A 20,996-nucleotide genomic window follows, 5' to 3' on the forward strand; every position below is an offset into this window, starting at 1 on the left:
ATAGACAGTAATAAACCTGTTTCTTATCAAACCCTTTCCTTCCTGTAGAGAGCAGTCTAGTCAGCAGATTAGTATCACAGGCAGGTTGCATTGTATCCTGTAGGGAGTAGCAGGAAAGTCCAGACCAAAATACAGGGTTATGCAAAAAGTATGCGTCAAAAGCCTGAAGTTAAAGTTTAAAGGAGGACTCCGGAATATAAAAATTGTCCCCCATAGTGCCGGCAGTAAAAAAATTAAGATGTACATACCTTCCTCCGCTCCCCCGGGGCCTCCGGTAACAGTCTCCGGTCTCCACCATAATCCTCTTCCTGGTTGCCAGTGGTCGGAGAGTCTTACTGCGCTCAGCCAATCACCAGCCGCAGTGAAGTCCCAACTCAGCCGGTGATAGGCTGAGCAGCAGTGAGGCGTTTTCGGCCCCGGCAGCAGTTGCCGGTGTAGTGAAGAATTTTGTGTCCTGAAGCGTTCCCACACTGCCGCTCAGCCTATCGCCAGCCGAGTCTGACTGCGCTGCGGCTGGTGATTGGCTGAGTGCAGTATGATTCTCCGACCACCGGCAACCAGGAAGAGGATCACGGCAGAGACCGGAGACCATTACCGGAGGCACAGGGAGAGCGGAGGAAGGTATGTTCATCTTTTTACTACCAGCAGTATGGGGGACAATTTTTATATTCCGGAGTTCTACTTTAAGCAGCCATGGCAGGCTGGAGCAGCAGAGCACCGATAACACTGATCAATGCCATGTCCTAGCATTGATCAGTGCATGCAATCAAAGGATTGCATGTAATAGTCCTTTATGGGGACTTGAAAAATAAAAATAAAAGGTAAAGGGGTTATCCATGAATAGAATAACAGAGCTAATTTGTTTAAAAAAAATGCCTGTCTCCAGGTTGGGTGTGATTCTGCAGCTCAGTTCCATTGAAGTGAATGGAGCCAAGTTGTAATACCACACCCAACCTGGGGCAGACATGGAGTGGTTTTTGGAAGAAATTAGCTATGCTTTTCTATTCCTGGATAACCCCTTTAATGTACAGGATTTGTGACTGCAGATTAGAAGCTGTGCTCAGTCATTTAGTTTACATTGAGATCCTGCAGCAGAAAATCCTGTGCAGGATCCTGTACGTGTTAACGTACCCAAAGGCCTGTACACTAAAGAGGAAGGTCGTCCAATGAAGAGAACAGAACAGTTTGCATCAGAAGCACAAGGAAAGTAATCTTGTTTACCAATACATGCCTATTTATTAGACAGGCTCAGAATACTTCAGAAAAATTCCATCAAAATGCAACTGCCCATATGGCAATGTTTTTCGTTATGTCTTCTGATCTTTAACCATGTTGCTTTGCCAGTCATTTGTTTTCAATGGCACTTAGTGAAGGGGTCCAGGAGTGTCTTATTTCAAGCTTATACTGTGAAAATAAAATGTCCTTTCAATGGCGCCAAGCAAATCAGCCCCAAAGGAAAGTACACTTTATCACCCTGACCAACATAAATGCACACTTGTTCAGTGTTAAAATCTGCTTTATTTAGTCTTGTGCTTCACCTGCGACTCACAGAAAAGAAAATTAGTTTCATGCACACATGGAATGCCCTGTAAACTCACTGTTATTTTGCAGCCTTGGGTCATAACTTTATAAGTAATGGGTGATAAGGGCTTTGTTATGGGAATTTAGCTCTTCCAAGCTATAATGCAAGCGCGCTATTCAGTCACATATCTTGAAAAGCCCAACATTGTATGACTGTAAAGTGTGCCTATACTTTAAATTTGATGATTTTGATAAAAATCTGCATAGCTTTGTTACATTAACCATTTCTAGTGGTGACAAGGTGATTGACCTTACCACTGTTGTCAAACCCCTTCCATAGTACTATTAGATCTTTCACATTATCTCCTATTCAGTGGCCAGAACTGGCACTACACTGTTTGCCAGCAGTACACACACACACACACACACACACACACACACACACACACACACACACGCGCGCCATGGAAGGATAATCTGTGTAGCAAGAAAGAGGTACTCAAAGTTCATATTTTTTATTTACATTTTTACCCTCCCCTCCCCCCTACCTATACATTAAAAAAAAAGTTCCTCCTCCACTTTAATACTGTCTATCAATTGCTTTTATATTCCCTTCCTATCATCTCTAACATTCTCTTTTACTAGGTGGGTACTGGTACTTTGTGATGGAGGGAACGGGGTATGGCGTGGGGGGGGACGGAGGGAACGGGCCAGCCCCGCAGCGCCGCATGTAACTAACTAATAGTTTATCTACACAGGGTGCCTCCAGCTGTTTCAATACTACAACTCTCAGCATGCCCTGACACCCAGGGCAAGCTGGGAGTTGTAGTGGTAAAACAGCTGGAGGCACCCTGTGTAGATGAACTAAGGGCAGAAGTCCCCCCCCCCCCCCCCCAGCAGGGATCAGTGACGTGGTGCCTGCTTGGGAAGTCTGCCTGGTAGTGAGCACACTACCAGGCAGAAAAAAAAGTTATTTTTAATATAGTGAAATAAAAATTAAAAGCAGGGAGGGGATTAGGGATAGATTGGCAATAGGCAGGGACAGAAAAAAAAAATAGGATGGTGGGAGCTACTCTTTAAGGACTGAGCGATTTCAAATTTTTGCATTTTCATTTTTTCCTCCTTGCCTTTAAAAAAATCATAACCCTTTCAATTTTACACCTAAAAATCTGTATTGTGGCTTACCGTATATACAGTACTCGGGTATAAGCCGAGTTTTTCAGCACGAAAACTGAAAACACCCCCCCTCGGCTTATACTCGAGTGAACTCTCCGCCCTCAGTGGTCTTCAACCTGCGGACATCCAGAGGTTTCAAACCTACAACTCCCAGCAAGCCCGGGCAGCCATCGGCTGTCCGGGCTTGCTGGGAGTTGTAGTTTTGAAACCTCTGGAGGTCCGCAGGTTGAAGACCACTGCGGCCTTCGACATCATCCAGCCCCTCTCACCCCCTTTAGTTCTTTACTCACCTCCGCTCGGCGGGACATTAGGGTGCGCTGGTCCGGTGCTGCAGGACTGTCCGGTGGGGAGGTCGTCTGGTGGGATAGTGGTTCCGCGCTGCCATCTTCACTGGGGGGCCTCCTTCTCCGTGCTTCGGGCCCGGCCCCGGAATAGTCACGTTGCCTTGATGACGACGCAGAGGTACGTTCATTACCAACGTCCCTCTGCGTCATCGTCAAGGCAATGCCTCTATTTTGGGCCCGAAGCGCGGAGAAGATGGCAGCCCGGAACCACTATCCCACCGGACGACCTCCCCACCGGACAGTCCTGCAGCACCGGACCAGCCCACCCTAACGTCCCGCCGATTGGAGGTGAGTACAGAACTAAAGGGGGTGAGAGGGGGCTGGATGATGTCGAAGGCCGCAGTGGTCTTCAACCTGCGGACCTCCAGAGGTTTCAAAACTACAACTCCCAGAAAGCCCGGACAGCCGATGGCTGCCCGGGCTTGCTGGCGGTTGTAGTTTTGAAACATCTGGAGGTCCGCAGGTTGAAGACCACTGTATCAGACATTGACAAGCGCTGATGATGATGATGACATGTGGTGATGATAAGGGGATGATGAAGGGGGGGTGTGGGATGATGACAAGGGGATGATGAAGGGGGGGGGATTTATGACAAGGGGATGATGAAGGGGGGTGGGGATGATGACAAGGTGTGGGATGATAAGGCGGGGATGATGACAAGGCGGGGATGATGACATTTTCATTTTACCGAAAAATCCACGGCGAAACAGAAAAAAAAATTAATTGTGCGACAAACTTGAAGAGAAAATGCCATTTTGAAAATTTTGGTGGCTTCCGTTTCTGCGCAGTACATTTTTCGGTAAAAATTACATCTGATCTTTATTCTGTAGGTCCTTATGGTTAAAATGTTACCCTACTTGTATAGGTTTGATTTTGTATTACTTCAGAAAAAATCTTAAATACATACAGGAAAATTTATACGTTTAAAATTGTCATTTTCTGAGCCCTATAACTTTTTATTTTTCTGTATTCAGGGAGCTATGAGGGCTCATTTTTTGCGCCGTGATCTGAAGTTTTTAGCGGTACCATTTTTGTTCTGATCAGACTTCTTGAATTTTTTTGCGCGTACGCCATTGAATGTCCGGTTTTAAATGCGGTATATTTTTATAATTCGGACATTTTCGCACGCGGTGATACCAGATATGTTTATTTTTATTTACACTGTTTTATTTTGTTACTATGAAATGCCGGGTGATTTAAACTTTTAATTCAGAAGGGAATACCTGAAAGGGAGAACTTTTTTTTTTTTTAACACTTTTTTTTTTGTGAGCTAATAGCTCCTAAAGGGACCTATGAGCTTGCAATGGCTGATTGCATACACAGATTGTTTCCTTGCCGTTGCATGGCAACAAGCTGTGTAATCGGCGGTTGATTGCTCCAGCCTGTAACTCAGGCATGGAGCAATCAATCAGAGCCGGGATGCCGACGGAAGAAGGTAGGGACCTTCTTCTCTCCGGGTAGCTGATCGGGGCATCACGATTTTATCGCGTTGACCCCTATCAGCCGCACTGAGCACCCAGGAAGCATTTACTTTCACTTTCGATGCGGAGCTCCGCTTTGAGAGCAGCATCGGAAGGGTTAATAGTGTGTGGCCGAACGATCGCGGCCACGTGCTATTAGCCGCGGGTCCCGGCTGTGAATAGGCGCAGGGACCATCCGGGACCCCGCGTTATAGACAGGGACCGGACTTAGAACATACTCATAGGTCCTAAGTCCTTAAAGGGTTAAATTACCCCCATTTAAAAGCATTAAAAAAAAATAATTAACCATATTTGGTATCTCTGCATGCGTAATTTGTCCTATCAAAATAAATTAAATAAATTTAAATGATCCCATATGGGGAATGAAGTAAACATAAAAAAAAAATTGCTGTGTTTCGGTCACATCACGTTCCAAAATAAAATAATAAAATGCAATGAAATAGTCACATATAAGCAAAAGTGGTATCATAGTGCAAAAAAATTTGCCTTCATACAGCCTCATATATGGAAAGGTTTTTTTTTTTTGTCAAATATGTTTTTTAGTTTTCACAATACAGCGAAGAAACATGTGATCATGACATCAGCAGTGGCAGCTGCTCGTAAAGTCAAAGTAACCAAGCATACGGAAATGCAGATGAACAAGCATGTCATCGGGGAGCAAACATAAAAAACACCATAAAGTTTAATGTAGATGTAAGTGGAGTATGGGGAGGGCACAAGCCCAGAGGGTATACGATAGCGGGGGGAGGGGGAAGAGAAAGAAAGCAAAGAGAAGGGGAGAGATATAAGGAAGCGACGGGGGTAAAATGTTACTCCCGAGCCTGTCCATGGAAACCCGTGTGGTTTCAAACTCCCTTAAAGCGTACCTGTCATAGTGCAAAGAAAAAAAGTGATATGTTACTCAGGTAACATAATTTTTATGTGTCTCGGACCTATATATCCAGAGATATAAGCATTTATCTGCTGGTGAGTTACTTTTTCATTGTGCAGGCTGTAGGGGGCGTGTCAGTCTGTCTCCCTCACAGGAGCAAGCCTTTGCAGTCAGCCAATCAGTACTCTCTACTCTGTAACCCTTTCCTCTCTGGTTTTATACTGTGTCATGTGTCAGAGTAAGATGCTTGGAGCTTGCCTGCAGTAATCAGAAGACATTATGGTGAATTCATAACAGGATAAAATGTACAAATATAAGAATAGATCTTTATAAAATCAGTGCAAGGATTTTTTAGATAAAAGTACAGCATTTTTATGAATACATGTTCTGTTTTATCTTCTCCTAGTAAAGCTGGATGCTAATCAGCATAGTTGTCACTATGTGTGTCATTCATCTTTCACAGACTCCTGAATGTCTGATCAACTTCTTTGTAATTCAGGAGTCCGAGAAAGCTTTGACTATTTCAGCATGCTGGGAGTTGCAGTTTAGTAACAACTGAAGCTGCAATGTTTGTAAATAACTGTGTTAGAGCAGTGTTGCCTCCAGCTGTTGTAAAACTACAGCTCCCAGCATGTCCACACATCCTTTATATGTAGTTTTGCATACACAATAGAAATCTCCTACACTGGATACCGGTATGCTTTTCGGCTAGTATCCAGTATGCTGTAAAATCTAGACTAGTCTCTCTGGCTAATAGACAGGCGACCTCTAGTGGCGGCTATTTTGAGCTTGAATTTCAGGGGAAAATTGAAATTTTTAACAGGAGTATATTGTGAAATGTCATTATGAGTCCTGCAATATATGAAAAGTTTTTAACTATGACAGTGCCTCCTTAAGTGAGTATTTAATCCAAGGAGACCAGGTTTCGAGAAACAAGTCATGCTTCCTCATTGCTCTGTGGGATAATTCCTCAAATCTACAAACCTGACTAACCTTAGTGAACCATTCTTCTACTGTAGGGGAGTCCCTCTGGAGCCATCTGAGTGGGATCAAAGTTTTTGCTGTGGCCTACGGAAAGTGTTTTACAGCCTAAATGTTGATATTGATGGCCTATCCATCAGTGTCAAAATGGTGGGCATCAAACTCTTGTCCAGTTGGTTGACTAAAATGGCTGCGGCACTCCAGTGAGTTCCATGCGTTTTGCATTGTTTAACTGGCAATTCCTGTGTGAAAGGGATTAAGCTGCAATACCAACAGCTGCTAAATGTGCGGCATATGAATGAGTCATATATAATGTATGGCATGAATGACAGTCCTAGGAAATCTCTTAAAATAAACAGCTTTGGTAAAAAACAATCATATATATATATATATACCAGGGGTACTCAACTACTTTTAGTAGGGGTCCGCTTATTCAGGTCTGCCTTGTGGTGAAGGTCTGAGCTAAATGCTAAGAAATAGGCACTGCCTGTTGTAGAACATTATTAGTACTCTTATAATTCATAATTGTTCCTCAACTGCCACACACTTTGCCCCTGGTTTTAATTCTGCCACACACACTGCCTCTGAATATATAACTGCAACACACTGTGCCCCTGATATAATACTCAATCTTGCAACTGTGGTTGCTATACTTCTTGCCTTATAGCACGGTACCTGACCGTTATTCGTCCTTGTGTGTACTGCCACACACACACCGTGCCCCTGAATATAATACTGCCACAGTCCTCTTTACACTTTTCTGCCCCCTCTGAACTTTCTATCCCCTTCTGTCCTAACACCCCCCCCCCCCCCCCACACACACACACACACCCCTGCATTAATTTTCTTTACACTTTTCTGGCCCCACACAGATGACCGGCGACACAGGCATCCCAGCCCTCCATATTTCCCGATCCTGTCGCTGTTCCACTGCTCTGGCCTCGTTTACATAGGTCAGAGCAGATCATGCAGGCAGCGCTAATCGTGCTGCCTGCATCATAGGAGAAACGCTGGCCGGGCAGGGAGTAGTGTTCCCTCCCTCTGGCGGTGCTTAGATATTCATTTGTATGCAAATTAATACCAGGACAGCGGATGCCAACTCTGCCCGGTTCCCTGAACTGGCCGGAGGTCTGGATGATTGGTGGCCACGGTCTGGATCTGGACCGCGGTCTGCCAGTTGAGGGCGCTGATATATACTCTATTGAGTGTAAACAGTTTTTTTTTTTTCTCATCTTGCTGCTATTTAACAACCTTTAGACTTACTGTCCCAGTAGCCAACTTTGGAGTAGCTATTTGTATGGTCAGCAAACGAAATAGGCGACAGCACTCTCATAAGATGCAAATAAGCGGTCTTTATTCACATAGGCGTGATGGCGACGTTTCGGCTAGCTCACCTAGCCATTATCTAGCCGATATTTGTATGGTCAGTGATCACAGGAAATTTTCACAGAAAGCATTGGTGTATAAGCAGGCAAAAACCCTTTCCTGTATACTGAGGAAGAGTCGAATTGCAGATGACAGAAATGCTTGTAGGCTGTGGATATATTAAAAATCTCTAAAAATAGAAACATTCCCCAGGCTTGAGGACTCACCTTTGGAGATAGGTGCAAGTCACAGTTAGGTTCCGCATCTATCTGATATTTGAGATATTGGCCCTCATTTACTTAGAAAATCGGGTTGTAAGTCTATCTTGCTTTCTTACCCGACTGCTTTTTTCCCCTGATATCCCCTAAAAATCTTAACCCTTCCAGTACTTTTTAGCAGCTGTATGCTACAGAGGAAATTCTTTTGTTTTTGAATTTCTTTTTTTTTTTTTGTCTTGTCCACAGTGCTCTTTGCTGACACCTGATCCCGAGCACTGTGGACAAGACAAAAATGAAATTCAAAAATAGAATTTCCTCTGTAGCATACAGCTGCTAAAAAGTACTGGAAGGGTAAAGATTTTTTAATAGAAGTCATTTACAAATATGTTTTAACTTTCTGCCACCAGTTGATAAAAAAAAAATAAACATTCCACTGGAGTACCCCTTTAAGCGTTATAAACCAACCCCCTCCCTATGACCATTGTATTTGAAGTTGTGGGCATCAAGAATGGAGCAGCTATGCACAATTGACAGTAGATTATCAGAACAGCAGAGAGGCTGGAGGCTATTAACTCTTGCCCTCTGTGGACCTTCATGGTCTTAATGTGGAGCTTAGAAGTAGGGAACAGGGCGGCTCTGCATAAAGTTGTTCACTTTAAACAACAAGAAAGGAAATAAAAGCAACTGCTGGAGAAAAGGCTGATTCAGTGCACATTGCCAGACCTCAGACTCCTTTGTGACTGCTAAGGCAATAAAACAAGGGGGGAAAAAACATGTGGAGACAAGTTGTGTGCTGTGTTCTCAAGAATTTCTTGCCACGTGCTCATGCTTCTTATATGTATTCTTCTTTTAACTCACACGCCAAGTCTTTCATCTCTCTTCACCTTTTTAATTGCATTTCCTTTAATTAATTTTCCGTAGAAAGCCCATATTTCTAAATAGATGTTATTAAAAAGGCGGCTTGTGTATAGCTGCAGGATGGAAAGCAAGAAGTGAGGCATATCGTAATGTAGTTTGGGGCCTGGCATACTGGCATCTGTGAGTTTCTTTTCTTTGTTTGGAGCATGCTGGTGTGAATTGCTCCTGAACATGTAAATTACTAGCTGCCAATGATTTCATGCAAGGTCAGTAACATGCTTGAGTGTATTTCATGGTCTCAAAATTTAAGGCTTTGTCTTTGTGTCCTAAGCTTATTGATCTGTATTACTGAAGCATTTTGCTTGTCTATACATTGTCTAGCCATGAGATAATTTGTCTCCAGTGGCAAGTTATGTAGTCTTTTATATCCTTAGGAAGGATCAAGACCAGCATTCAGTCGAGAACATTTTAAGTTTATGGCTAATTGATTCTAAATTTATATGTATTTATTTATAAATTGCATCAGCTTTTTCACCTATGATGCGCAAAAGAGGTTTGTGGGCCCAAGCAAAATCATTTTATCGGATGTGATATCCTTAATGGGGAAATTTAATATTTCGTGGAGGTCTTTCAAGTTTCCACTCTGGAGTTTCCACTCTGTCGTCCATATACCCTATGCTATATGGAACATTTTGCTTTAAAGTCGTTCTGGCATTTGCACAAACCTGTTATATGGGGTAGATAGTAGCATGCTATTACTGCTTCCAGTGTGGTCCTAATTGGGGGTGGAGCGGCACAATTTGGGAAAAATGTGTGATTGCGATTATGGGGGTAAATATTGTGATTTCGATATGTCCAATCGCCTTAATTTTATAGCCAATATCTCCATTTCATATAGCCATTCTCCTCATACTATGCATGGCTATATGAAATGAGGGGAATTGGCAATAGGAGGAAAATATGCTATAGAAGGGGAATGGGCTATATAACATGAGGAGAGTGGCCTTACTATGAAGGGAATGGGCTAAAGGAGGGGCATTGGTGGGAAATTGCTATATAACATCAGGGGAATGGCTATAGGAGGGTAATGACTATATAAAATTCCTACAGCCATTCTCATTTCATAAGGCCCATCCCCCCTATGTTATATAGCAAATTCCCCTCCTATAGCCATTTTCCTCCTAAAGCCACCTCCCTGTAGCCATTTCTCTCCTTTAGCTATTTCTCCCCTATATCCATCCCCTTCCTATAGCCATTTGTCTCCTAAAGCCACCCACATAGCCATTTACCTCCTTGGATTTGATATTCACAAATGGGGATTTGGTATATTATGATATGGTAGGTGAAAGCTTGGGATCTAGTGATCACCAGTCAATGTGGTTTAATATAAGAACAGTGAAGGAGTCACACCACACAAAAACAAAAGTTTTAGGTTTTAGAAAAACAGACTTTTCAAAAATGAGATTAGTCATAAATGAGTCCCTATCAGACTGGAACAGATTACATGGAGTCCAGGAGAAATGGGACTACTTAAAAGATGCATTATTGGAGGCAACAGAAAATTGTATTAGACTCAGTAAAAGCAGGAAAAGGAAGAGACCACTGTGGTACTCAGCAGAAGTGGCCAAAATCTAGCTAGCATTTAGTAATTATTATAAAACAACCCAGAGCAATGAAGATAGGGAAATCTACAAGACTAGGCAGGAAGAGGCCAAGCAAGTTATAAGAACTTCTAAAGCGCAGGCAGAAGACAGACTAGCTCAGTCTGTGAAAAAGGGATGAGACATTCTTCAGAGATACAAATGAAAAAATGAAATTAAAACAAGAAATAACTAAATTAAAAACAAAGGAAGGAAGGTATGTAGAAGAGAATGATGGCTAGCTGACTGCCTTAAAGGGGTACTCCGCACCCCTAGACATCTTATCCCCTATCCAAAGGACGGGGGATGTCAGATTGCCGAGATCCCGCTGCTGGGGGCCCCCGGGATCTTGGCTGCTGCACCCACCTGTACGGCTTCCACCTCACACCGGCAACGCTCGAGGCTTCGGAGCCAGACCACAATGGCGGACGAGCATGATGTTACGACTCCGCCCCGACGGAGGGGGCGTGACGGACCTCCCATACACTTGCATTGGCGGGGCGTGACGTCACGCTCGTCCGCCATTGTGGTCGGGCTCCTAAACCTCCAGTGTCGCCGGTGTGAGGTGGAAGCCGTACAGGTGGGTGCAGCAGCCGAGATCCCGTGGGCACTCAGCAGCGGGACCCCAGGGATCTGACATCTTATCCCCTATCCTTTGGATAGGGGATAAGATGTCTAGGGGTGCAGAGTACCCCTTTAATGAATACTTCTGTTTAGTTTTTACAGAAGAAAAAGAAGGAAAAGGACCTCCATTAGGAAGGAAGACTAATCGTTTGATGCATGTGTCTTTACAAAGGAAGAGGTTCTACATTTGCTGTCTAATGTGAAGACAAGTCACAGGGGCCTGATGGGATGCACCCAAAATTAGGAGCTTAGTGGTGAGCTAGCAAAACCGTTAACAGGTTTATTTAACCAATCACTGGTAACAGGAGTCGTCCTGGAAGATTGGAAATTAGCAAATGTTGTGCCTATTCACAAGAAAGGTAGTAGCGAGAAATCAAGCAACTACAGGCCAGTTAGTCTGATATCAATAGTGGGGAAATGAATGTATACCCGACTAAAGGATAGGATTGTGGAACATCTAAAATCCCATGGATTGCAAGATTAAAAACATGGGTTTACTTCAGGGAGATCATGTCAAACAAATCTTGATTTTTTTTTTGACTGGGTGACTAAAATAATAGATGGCGGAGGGGCAGTAGACATCGCATATCTAGGTTTTAGTAAGGCTTTTGACACTGTCCCACATAGAAGACTTATCAATAAACTGCAGTCATTGAGCTTGGACTCCCATAATGTTGAGTGGATTAGACAGTGGCTGAGTGACAGACAACAGAGGGTTGTAGTCAATGGAGAATATTCAGAGCAAGGTCTTGTTACCAGTGGGGTACCTCAGGGATCTGTACTGGGACAAATTTTGTTTAATATCTTCATTAGTGATATCGCAAAAGGTCTCTATAATAAGGTATGTCTTTTTGCTGATGATACAAAGATATGTAACAGGGTTGATGTTCCTGGAGGAATACGACAAATGTAAAAGGATTTAGGCAAACTAGAAGAATGGTCAGAACTCTGGCAACTGAAATTTAATGTGAATAAGTGCAAGATAATGCACCTGGGGCATAAAAACCTTAGGGCAGAATATAGAATGTGATACAGTCCTGACCTCAATATCTGAGGAAAGGGATTTAGGAGTAATTATTTCAGAAGACCTAAAGGTAGGAAGACAATGTAATAGAGCAGCAGGAAATGCTAGAAGAATGCTTGGATGTATAGGGAGAGGTATAAGTAGTAGAAAGATAGAAGTGCTCATGCTGCTGTACAGAACACTGGTGTGGCTTCACTTGGAGTATTGTGTGCAGTACTGGAGGCCGTATCTCCAGAAGGATATAGATACTCCAGAGAGAGTTCAAAGAAGAGCTACTAAACTAGTACATGGATTGCAGGATAAAACTTACCAGGAAAGGTTAAAGGACCTTACCATGTATAGAAGAAAGAAGAGACAGAGGGGATATGATAGAGACTTTTAAATACATAAAGGGAATCAACACTGTAAAGGAGGAGAGCATATTTAAAAGAAGAAAAACTACCACAAGAGGACATAGTTGTAAATTAGAGGGGCAAAGGTTTAAAAGTAATATCAGGAAGTATTATTTTACTGAGAGAGTAGTGGATGCATGGAGTAGCCTTCCTGCAGAAGTGGTCGCTGCCAATACAGTGAAGGAGTTTAAACATACATGGGATAAGCATAAGGCTATCCTTCATATAAGATGGGGCTAGGGACTATTGATTGGATTCAGATTATTGGGCAGACTAGATTGCCCAAATAGTTCTGCCGACACATTCTATGTTTCTATGATGGTGTTTCCCTGTACTTCTCCTGCCCTGTCAGGCAGTGTCCCTTCATGTCCCCAGGCCCCCCCTACAGTATTACCCACCATGTACATATGTTATATATTAAAAGTGTAATGTTTCTTAAATTGCTACGACCATGTGATTGTTACCCAGGAGGCACTAGTGACCAGTCTCAGCAAGCCTGCAAAGTCTCCCTGTGTCACTGGTCACCTCTTTGGGATATTGGCTGTACTGCATAGACTGTATCACCGGTCTACCCTCCGTAAAGCTACCATTGTCCGTAGCTTGGCGTTGGTGTCTTCATTGCCCCCGTGCCTAGCCCAGGACCAGCGGTATTTTGCAACCCTACACTCCACATTGCCATCCACTTCTGGGTGCTTTTTGATGTATGTTTGGGGTCATTGTCCTGCTGGAAGACCCATATTATATAATCTCACTTCATGGGATAATTTAACAGACACCAGTACATACAAACGCTTTTGAAGCTTATTTGAGCTCAGCCATAACTAAGGCATATGAATGGATTGCTTCCTCATTTACCTCACAATATACATAGACTCCCCAGAAGTTTGTTTGGGCTCAGCCATCTGAGGAATAGGGTGCGTTCACACGGAGTAAATGAAGAGTAATTCACGTGGAAAAATTTACGGGCGGAAAAAAGAATTATATTTCCACGCGCAATTCGGAATTGCGCACGGACATGGGGGAGAGAGAAGTGAAGGGTTTTTCAGCCATTTCTGCGCAAATTGCCCGCAATTTTTTTTACCATTGACTTCAATTGATTTCTGCTAGCGGATTCCGATTGAAGAATGAACATGTTCTTTCTTCAAGCAGAACGGAATTCAGCGTCAGAATTCTGCTAGCAGAATTTCCGCAGTGTGAACAGGCCAGCAGAAATAACATCAAAGTCAATGGGCAGAGGAGATGTGCATTAATTTGGAGCGGAGAATTCAAGAGGAATTACTCTAGTAAATTCCTCTTGAATTACTCCATGTGAAAGCATCCATATGAAGCAATTGCATCCTTATTTACCTTAAGCCAACAAGCTACTTCACACATGCTCGGTTACGCTCAGCCATCTTTGAGGTTTAAGAAACGATTGTTCCCTCATTCGACTATAACTAAGAGCTTAGATCACATCTTATGTGAGCCTGAGTTATAGTGGATATTGTTCCATTTTTTCTATTATGAGAGTTCCTGCCACACAGCTGCCAAGCCTTTAGGGGGCAGTGACAATATGAACTTGTATATGTATACTGTACACACGTGTGTGTGTGTGTGTGTGTGTGTGTGTGCGCATATATATGTGTGTGTGTGTGTGTGTATATAATATATCTATATCCCAGGTCTTGAGTGACCTTCTATTATAGCTGCAATGGGCAGTTCTGATATGTGCAGCCTTATTAAATGCTTGTGTATGGTATCTGCATCACCCATGGCCGTTTTTTTGGGACAGTTGTCTCTACTGATATTCTCTACAGCCAATGTCATTCAGTAGTAGCCTCCTATACTTGGAATTCTGTGTGGGGAAAATAGAAGCATAGGGGGAATTGGGGCTGGGCGGTATACCAGTTCACACCGAATACCAAAATTTTTGTGCTGCACGATACAAATTTTTCCCTTACCGCAATACCGGTTTGGCCCCTCAGGAAGGAAATTATCAATCCAGTGCTGCGCTGTCCTTACATCGGGGGGACCTAATCATATGTGACATTGTTCTGTCGCCCCCCACACCAAATCATGTTACCCGCTTGCGCTGTTCAGACCCCCCCCCCCCCCACACACCAAATCGTGTTACCCGCCAGCGCGGGTCAGCTCCCCCCTCCACCAAATCATGTTACCTTCCAGCGCGGTTCTGCTTCCCCCCCCCCCCCCCCCCCCCATTTAATGATCAGCCCAGTGGGGTACTACTCACATATGTCACCCGCAAGCACTGCCCTCCTCCTCTCTGTTGGGGGCCACCGGCGCTGGAACTCTATACTGTACGCCAGTGGTCTCCAACCTGCGGACCTCCAGATGTTGCAAAACTACAACTCCTAGCATGCCCGGAAAGCCAACGGCTGTCCTGGCATGCTGGGAGTTGTAGTTTTGCAATAGCTGGAGGTCCGCAGGTTGGAGACCAACTGCTGTACGCTGTATCCCTATGCCCGGGCTGCAAACGATAAACAAAATAAACTTTAAAGGGGTACTCCGGTGAAAAACTTTATTTTAGTTTTTTAAATCAACTGGTGCCAGAAAGTTAAAAAGATTTGTAAACACTTCTATTAAAAAATCCTTCCTGCTCTGGCAGATTATTGCAAGACTTTTGATAGGCGTCCCCTAAGTAGTGTGACTTCGCTCCTAAGTGACTTAGGTCCACATACCTCCACTCCCCTCGCAGAGTTATCCTTTTTTTTACAAATTGAGAGGTTGGTTTCCGAATTTCCTGCACATAGCATCAATGCTCAGCTGAAACCCTTGAGTGAAAAGTCATAACTGCGAAATAATCTTCTGCCTTTGTTTCTGTCATGTTGAATATTATTGACACCCCTGTTACATATGTTGTTCCCAATAGGCAAGGCTTGCTGTTATTGTTACTGTTTATTACTGAAAATTTAATAAAACCGCATTGTGAAAAAAAAAAAAAATAATCCTTCCTGTACTTATTAGCTGCTGAATACTACAGCGGAAATTCTTTTCTTTTTGAAACACTCTGCTGACATCTCTGTCCATTTTAGGAACTGTCCAGAACAGCATATGTTTGCTATGGGGATTTCCTTTTACTTTGTACAGTTCCTAAAATGGATAGAGATGTCAGCAGAGAGCACTGTGCTCATGATGTCAGCAGACAGCTCTGTGTTTCAAACGGAAAATAATTTCCACTGTCTTATTTAGCAGCTAATAAGTACAGGAAGAATTAAGATTTTTTAATAGAAGTAATTTACAAATCTGTTTAAATTTCTGGCACCAGTTGATTTAAAAAATAAAAAAAAAAGTTTTTCACCGGAGTACCCCTTCAACTTACCTACATCAGCCTCACGCTGTTCCTGGGGACTGGAACGTCTGAGAGCCGTCAGCCTATCACCGGCCGCAGCGATGTCCCGCCCCGGCCAGTGATAGGCTGAGCCCACTGTCGTGTAAGAAGCCAGCTTCTTACATGACAGTGGGCTCAGCCTATCACTAGCCGGGGCAGGACATCGCTGCAGCCGGTGATAGGCTGATGGTTCTCAGACGTTCCAGTCCCCAGGAACAGAGTGAGGCCGACATAGGTAAGTTAAAGTTTATGTTTATCTTTTGCAGCCTGGGCATAGGTATACAGCGTACAGCAGTGGTCTCCAACCTGCGGACCTACAGCTGTTGCAAAACTACAACTCCCAGCATGCCAGGACAGCCGTTGGCGGTCTGGGCATGCTGGGAGTTGAAGTTTTGCAACATCTGGAGGTCCGCAGGTTAGAGACCACTGGCGGACAATATAGAGTTCCAGCGCTGGCGGCCCGCAACAAAGGGGAGGAAGGCAGTGCTTGTGGGTGACATATGTGAGTAGTACCCCGCTGGGCTGATCATTAAATGGGGGGGGGGGAGCAGAACAGCGCTGGCGGGTAACATGATTTGGGGGGGGGGGGAGCTGAACAGCGCTGGTGGGTAACATGATTTGGGGGGGGGGGGGGGGGGCAGAACAGCGCTCGCGGGTCACATGATTTTGGGGGGTGGGTGGAGGTGAAAGAAATACCGTTATATACCGTGGAACCGCCATAAGTTATAAAAATACGGTGATACACATATTTGGTCATACTGCCCAGCTCTTGGGGGAATTTATTATAAGCTGGTTATTTTACATTTTTTCTGGTTAAAATGTTGTGTATAGTGCATGAAAGTTATAATTTTGTTTTATGGTATGTGGTAACATTGTCTATTTTCACTATCTGGAGTCTGTACAGGCAGTGTGGTTGGAGGGTGCATGGTTTGCAATGTTGTGAGGCCTGTTGCATAAGCAAAATGCACATAGTCGCACATAGTAAGTACATTTAGCAATGCAAAGCTCCTAACCAAACACACACATATAGTCAACAGCTTTAGAAATCTTCTGTATGAAAAGATTAAAATGACTGCACCAAATCGAGGCAAAAATAACGGGGAAAAAAAACTTCAAACATAATGATAAATTCCCCCAATAGAGTGGCTAAGTCTCAAGCTCTGAACTCTCGCATGTAACAATGCTGTACTTTCACCAAAACAAAATATGCAGAGCATAATATCAGCCAAACAAAACCTTTCTTTTCTTACTCCAACCTTAAATATTTTGTGTGAGAGTAGGGGATAACAGTAGTCAAATAATAGGCTGAATATGCACATTACTGTTGCAGATTACTGGAACACACGTACACCAGCCATGAGGTGGTGTAAGACACTTGATGCCAAATCTATTATGCCGTGTATTTGAATTTCAATGCTTTAAGCTGCACTAAACTCAAATGATTTACAGGACTTGTAGCATTTTCCTAGATCAGAATTCATTAGGTAGCCAGTTTTATATAGTCTTATCGGTAACAAATCCTATATAATTTATGTATCGGCTCAGCCAAAGTGAGTGATACTTTTTTTCACCTCTCTGCTTGGATAGGGAATAAGTAGCTTTCTGCTGGGACCCCACACGATTACCGGGACCCTGCGCTCAGAGAGGAGCGTATGCTGCAGCCGGCATGCGCTCCATTCATTTCTATGGAAGTGGCGAAAAGACCCAAGTACAGCTCTAACGCCTTATCGGCACTGCCATAGGAATGAATGGAGCTCCTCACTGAGAGCATCCGGGTCCCGTCCTGGTGATTGCGGGAGGCCCCAGTTGTCGGCTCCCCCCACAATCAGCTACTTATCCCCATCCTGTGGATAGGCAATAAGTACATTTTTGCCGGAGTACTCACGCAGAGTTTTTTCATTTTTGCACTTAAAAGGGTACTCTGCCCCTAAACATCTTATCCCCTATCCAAATGATAGGAGATAAAATGTCTGATCGCGGGGTTCCCGCCGCCGGGGACTCCCATCATCTCCCTGCTGCACCCGTTGTTTGTTTAGAGCGTCGGGTGCAGTGCCAGAGGCTCGTGACCTCATGGCCACACCCCCTCAATGCAAGTCTATGGGAGATTGCATATACTGAACAATGCTATGCTATAGCATTGATCAGTGTTATCTGTGCTCGACTGCTCCGGCCTGGCATGCCTTACTGGAACACTGACAGACAGGTCGGACAGCAGGGAGGCAGGTAAGGGCCCTCCCACCACTTTCTCAGTCGGGACACCGTGGTGAACCCAATAAGATCGGCTGAGCAGCTGGAATAGTTTATTTTCTTTTTTTTCTTTTTTATTTTATTTTAGACGCCGCAATCAACTTGAATAGTGACGTCTAAAGGGTTAATGTTGTGCATCACTGCTATTGGTGATGTCCAGCATTAGCCATTAGCGGCCTGGACCATTCCGTTATGATGCGTGCTCAGCTCCTGAGCATGCATCATAGAAGGGGAACGGGACGAGGGCATATATGTATGCCCTTCATCCTTAAAAGGTAAATAACTTTCTTATAACTTTGATTATTTTACACATTAAACTGGTCTGGTTTAACATAATGGTGGTTTAGTTCAATCCAGTTTTTATCTTATGGTTGTCTGTAGTAATTGGAAAATAGAGATTGTCCAAGATGGAAAAGTGGTTTGCTGCTTTTTTCCTGGCCTCTGCATGTATGACAATTGGTGGGGCCTGAAAGTATATATATTATGTATACTCTTTTTACATTAGTATATGTATTAGTTAGTAACCTATTTTATGGCTTTTGTTTTTATGTAGGTCAAAACTTTGACATCTTGCCACACAGAAATGGAATGAAATCAAACTCAGACCCCAAGAAACAAGAGAATGGAGTAACACTGGCTCCCGAGGACACACTGCCCTTTTTAAACTGCTATTGTTATGGTTATTGCCCGGAAGATGCTACAAATAATACCTGCATGTAAGTGGGGAAGTACTTCTACATTCCTTCTTGGTAGCTGCATTAACCTATTTCTCTGAACACCCCCACACACCACCACCAAGTTTAAAATAAGAAAGTGTTTACTTTTGGTTTTATAACCGGTTAATGGGACAGATATATATAGGGATACTCGGCATTTGCATGGTATCGGGGACTTGTTTAATAATGTCCCTGATACCATGTCCGATACCTGCTGATGTGCGGCGCCGCTCTGCTGTCCCGTTATCGCATCATGGCATCCTATGGAGGAGCATGTGATGTACACGTCACTCCTCCTCCTCCCCTGCGCCCAGCGTAGCGCTACGGAGGAAGCAGAGTGACGTGTATGTCACATGCTCCTCCATAGGACGCCATGATGCGATCAGGAGAATGGGACAGTGGAGTGGCGACAGCCGCAGGTGAGCTGTCTACAAGAGGGGGGGGGGGGTCCTGCTGTCTATAAGGTGGTGGTGGGGGGGGTCCTTCTGTCTATAAGGCGGGGGGGGGGGGGTCCTTCTGTCTATAAGGCAGGGGGGGGGGTCCTTCTGTCTATAAGGCGGGGGGGGGTCCCTCTGTCTAAAAGGCGGGGGGGGGGGGGGGTCCTTCTGTCTAAAAGGCGGGGGGGGGGGGTCCTTCTATCTAAAAGGCGGGGGGGTCCTTCTGTCTATAAGGCGGGGGGGGTCCTTCTGTCTATAAGGCGGGGGGGGGGGGGTCCTTCTGTCTATAAGGCGGGGGGGGTCCTTCTGTCTATAAGGCGGGGGGGGGTCCTTCTGTCTATAAGGCGGGGGGGGGGTCCTTCTGTCTATAAGGCGGGGGGGGGGGGGTCCTTCTGTCTATAAGGCGGGGGGGGGTCCTTCTGTCTATAAGGCGGGGGGGGGGGGTCCTTCTGTCTATAAGGCGGGGGGGGGTTCCTTCTGTCTATAAGGCGGGGGGGGGGGGTCCTTTTGTCTATAAGGCGGGGGGGGGGGGTCCTTTTGTCTATAAGGCGGGGGGGGGTCCTTTTGTCTATAAGGCGGGGGGGGGGGGTCCTTCTGTCTATAAGGCGGGGGGGGGGGGGGGGTCCTTCTGTCTATAAGGCGGGGGGGGGGGTCCTTCTGTCTATAAGGCGGGGGGGGGGGGGTCCTTCTGTCTATAAGGCGGGGGGGGGGGTCCTTCTGTCTATAAGGCGGGGGGGGAGGGGCGTGCCTGCTGTCTATAAGGGGGGGGGCTGCCTACAAGGAGGGGGCCCACTGTCTACAGGGGGGGGGGGTGCTGTCTGTAAGGAGGACAAGGTGGGGGCTGTTGTCTACAAGGGGGACAAAAGGGGGTGCGGTCTACAGGGGGGGCTGCTACTAATGTCTGCAAACTATCTATACTACCTACAAGGGGATACTACCTACTATTAAAGGCAATCTTACAGCATAGTCACCTGCACTAACTTGAATTTCTAGGCAGACTGTGCAGGTGACCCTGTTTCTACCGCTGCTCACCATGTGGACATCAGCACAATCTCTCCGGAGACATCGGTCTCCCCGCCAATGCAAATTCCCTGTTCTGTCCAATGGAGAAGAGACAAATCTTGGCTCATACTACAGGCAGCTGCCTCCATTGTACACAACAAGGACCCACATATCAGCATGATAAGCAGCACCAGAAGCCTCAGAAACCAGGTCACCCCTGGGGTCAGATTCCCTTTAAAAAATAAGTACTCGTACTTGGTAACGACAAGTACTAGAATAAAAGTATCGGTACCCGTACTGAGTCTTAAAAAAAATGGTATTGGGACATCCCTAATTATATATATATATATACTATATATATATATATATATTATTAATACAGGGTGGGCCATTTATATGGATACACCTTAATAAAATGGGAATAGTTGGTGATATTAACTTCCTGTTTGTGGCACATTAGTATATGTGAGGGGGGGAAACTTTTCAAGATGGGTGGTGACCATGGCGGCCATTTTGAAGTCGGCCATTTGAATACATTTTTAGTTTTTTTCAGTAGGAAGAGGGTCATGTGACACATCAAACTTATTGGGGATTTTCACAAGAAAAACAATGATGTGCTAGGTTTTAACGTAACTTTATTCTTTCATGAGTTATTTACAAGTTTCTGACCACTTATAAAATGTGCTCAATGTGCTGCCCATTGTGTTGGATTGTCAATGCAACCCTCTTCTCCCACTCTTCACACACTGATAGCAACACCGCAGGAGAAAT

The 20,996-nt window shown here is 44.6% G+C and overlaps 1 protein-coding gene across 2 annotated transcripts in view; it reads left to right on the forward strand.

The window, feature by feature from the left end:
* The window catches only part of BMPR1A (bone morphogenetic protein receptor type 1A), a 139,892-nt gene that overhangs the window by 94,900 nt on the left and 23,996 nt on the right, over positions 1-20,996 (forward strand). For both annotated transcript variants that reach the window (XM_056530807.1, XM_056530806.1), the window contains exon 4: positions 18,624-18,786. In XM_056530807.1, the coding sequence (XP_056386782.1) occupies positions 18,624-18,786 (163 nt within the window). The remainder of the gene's footprint in view (positions 1-18,623; positions 18,787-20,996) is intronic.

The sequence above is a fragment of the Hyla sarda genome, chromosome 7 (assembly GCF_029499605.1).
Source record: "Hyla sarda isolate aHylSar1 chromosome 7, aHylSar1.hap1, whole genome shotgun sequence".
In the NCBI taxonomy this organism is placed as follows: domain Eukaryota; kingdom Metazoa; phylum Chordata; class Amphibia; order Anura; family Hylidae; genus Hyla; species Hyla sarda.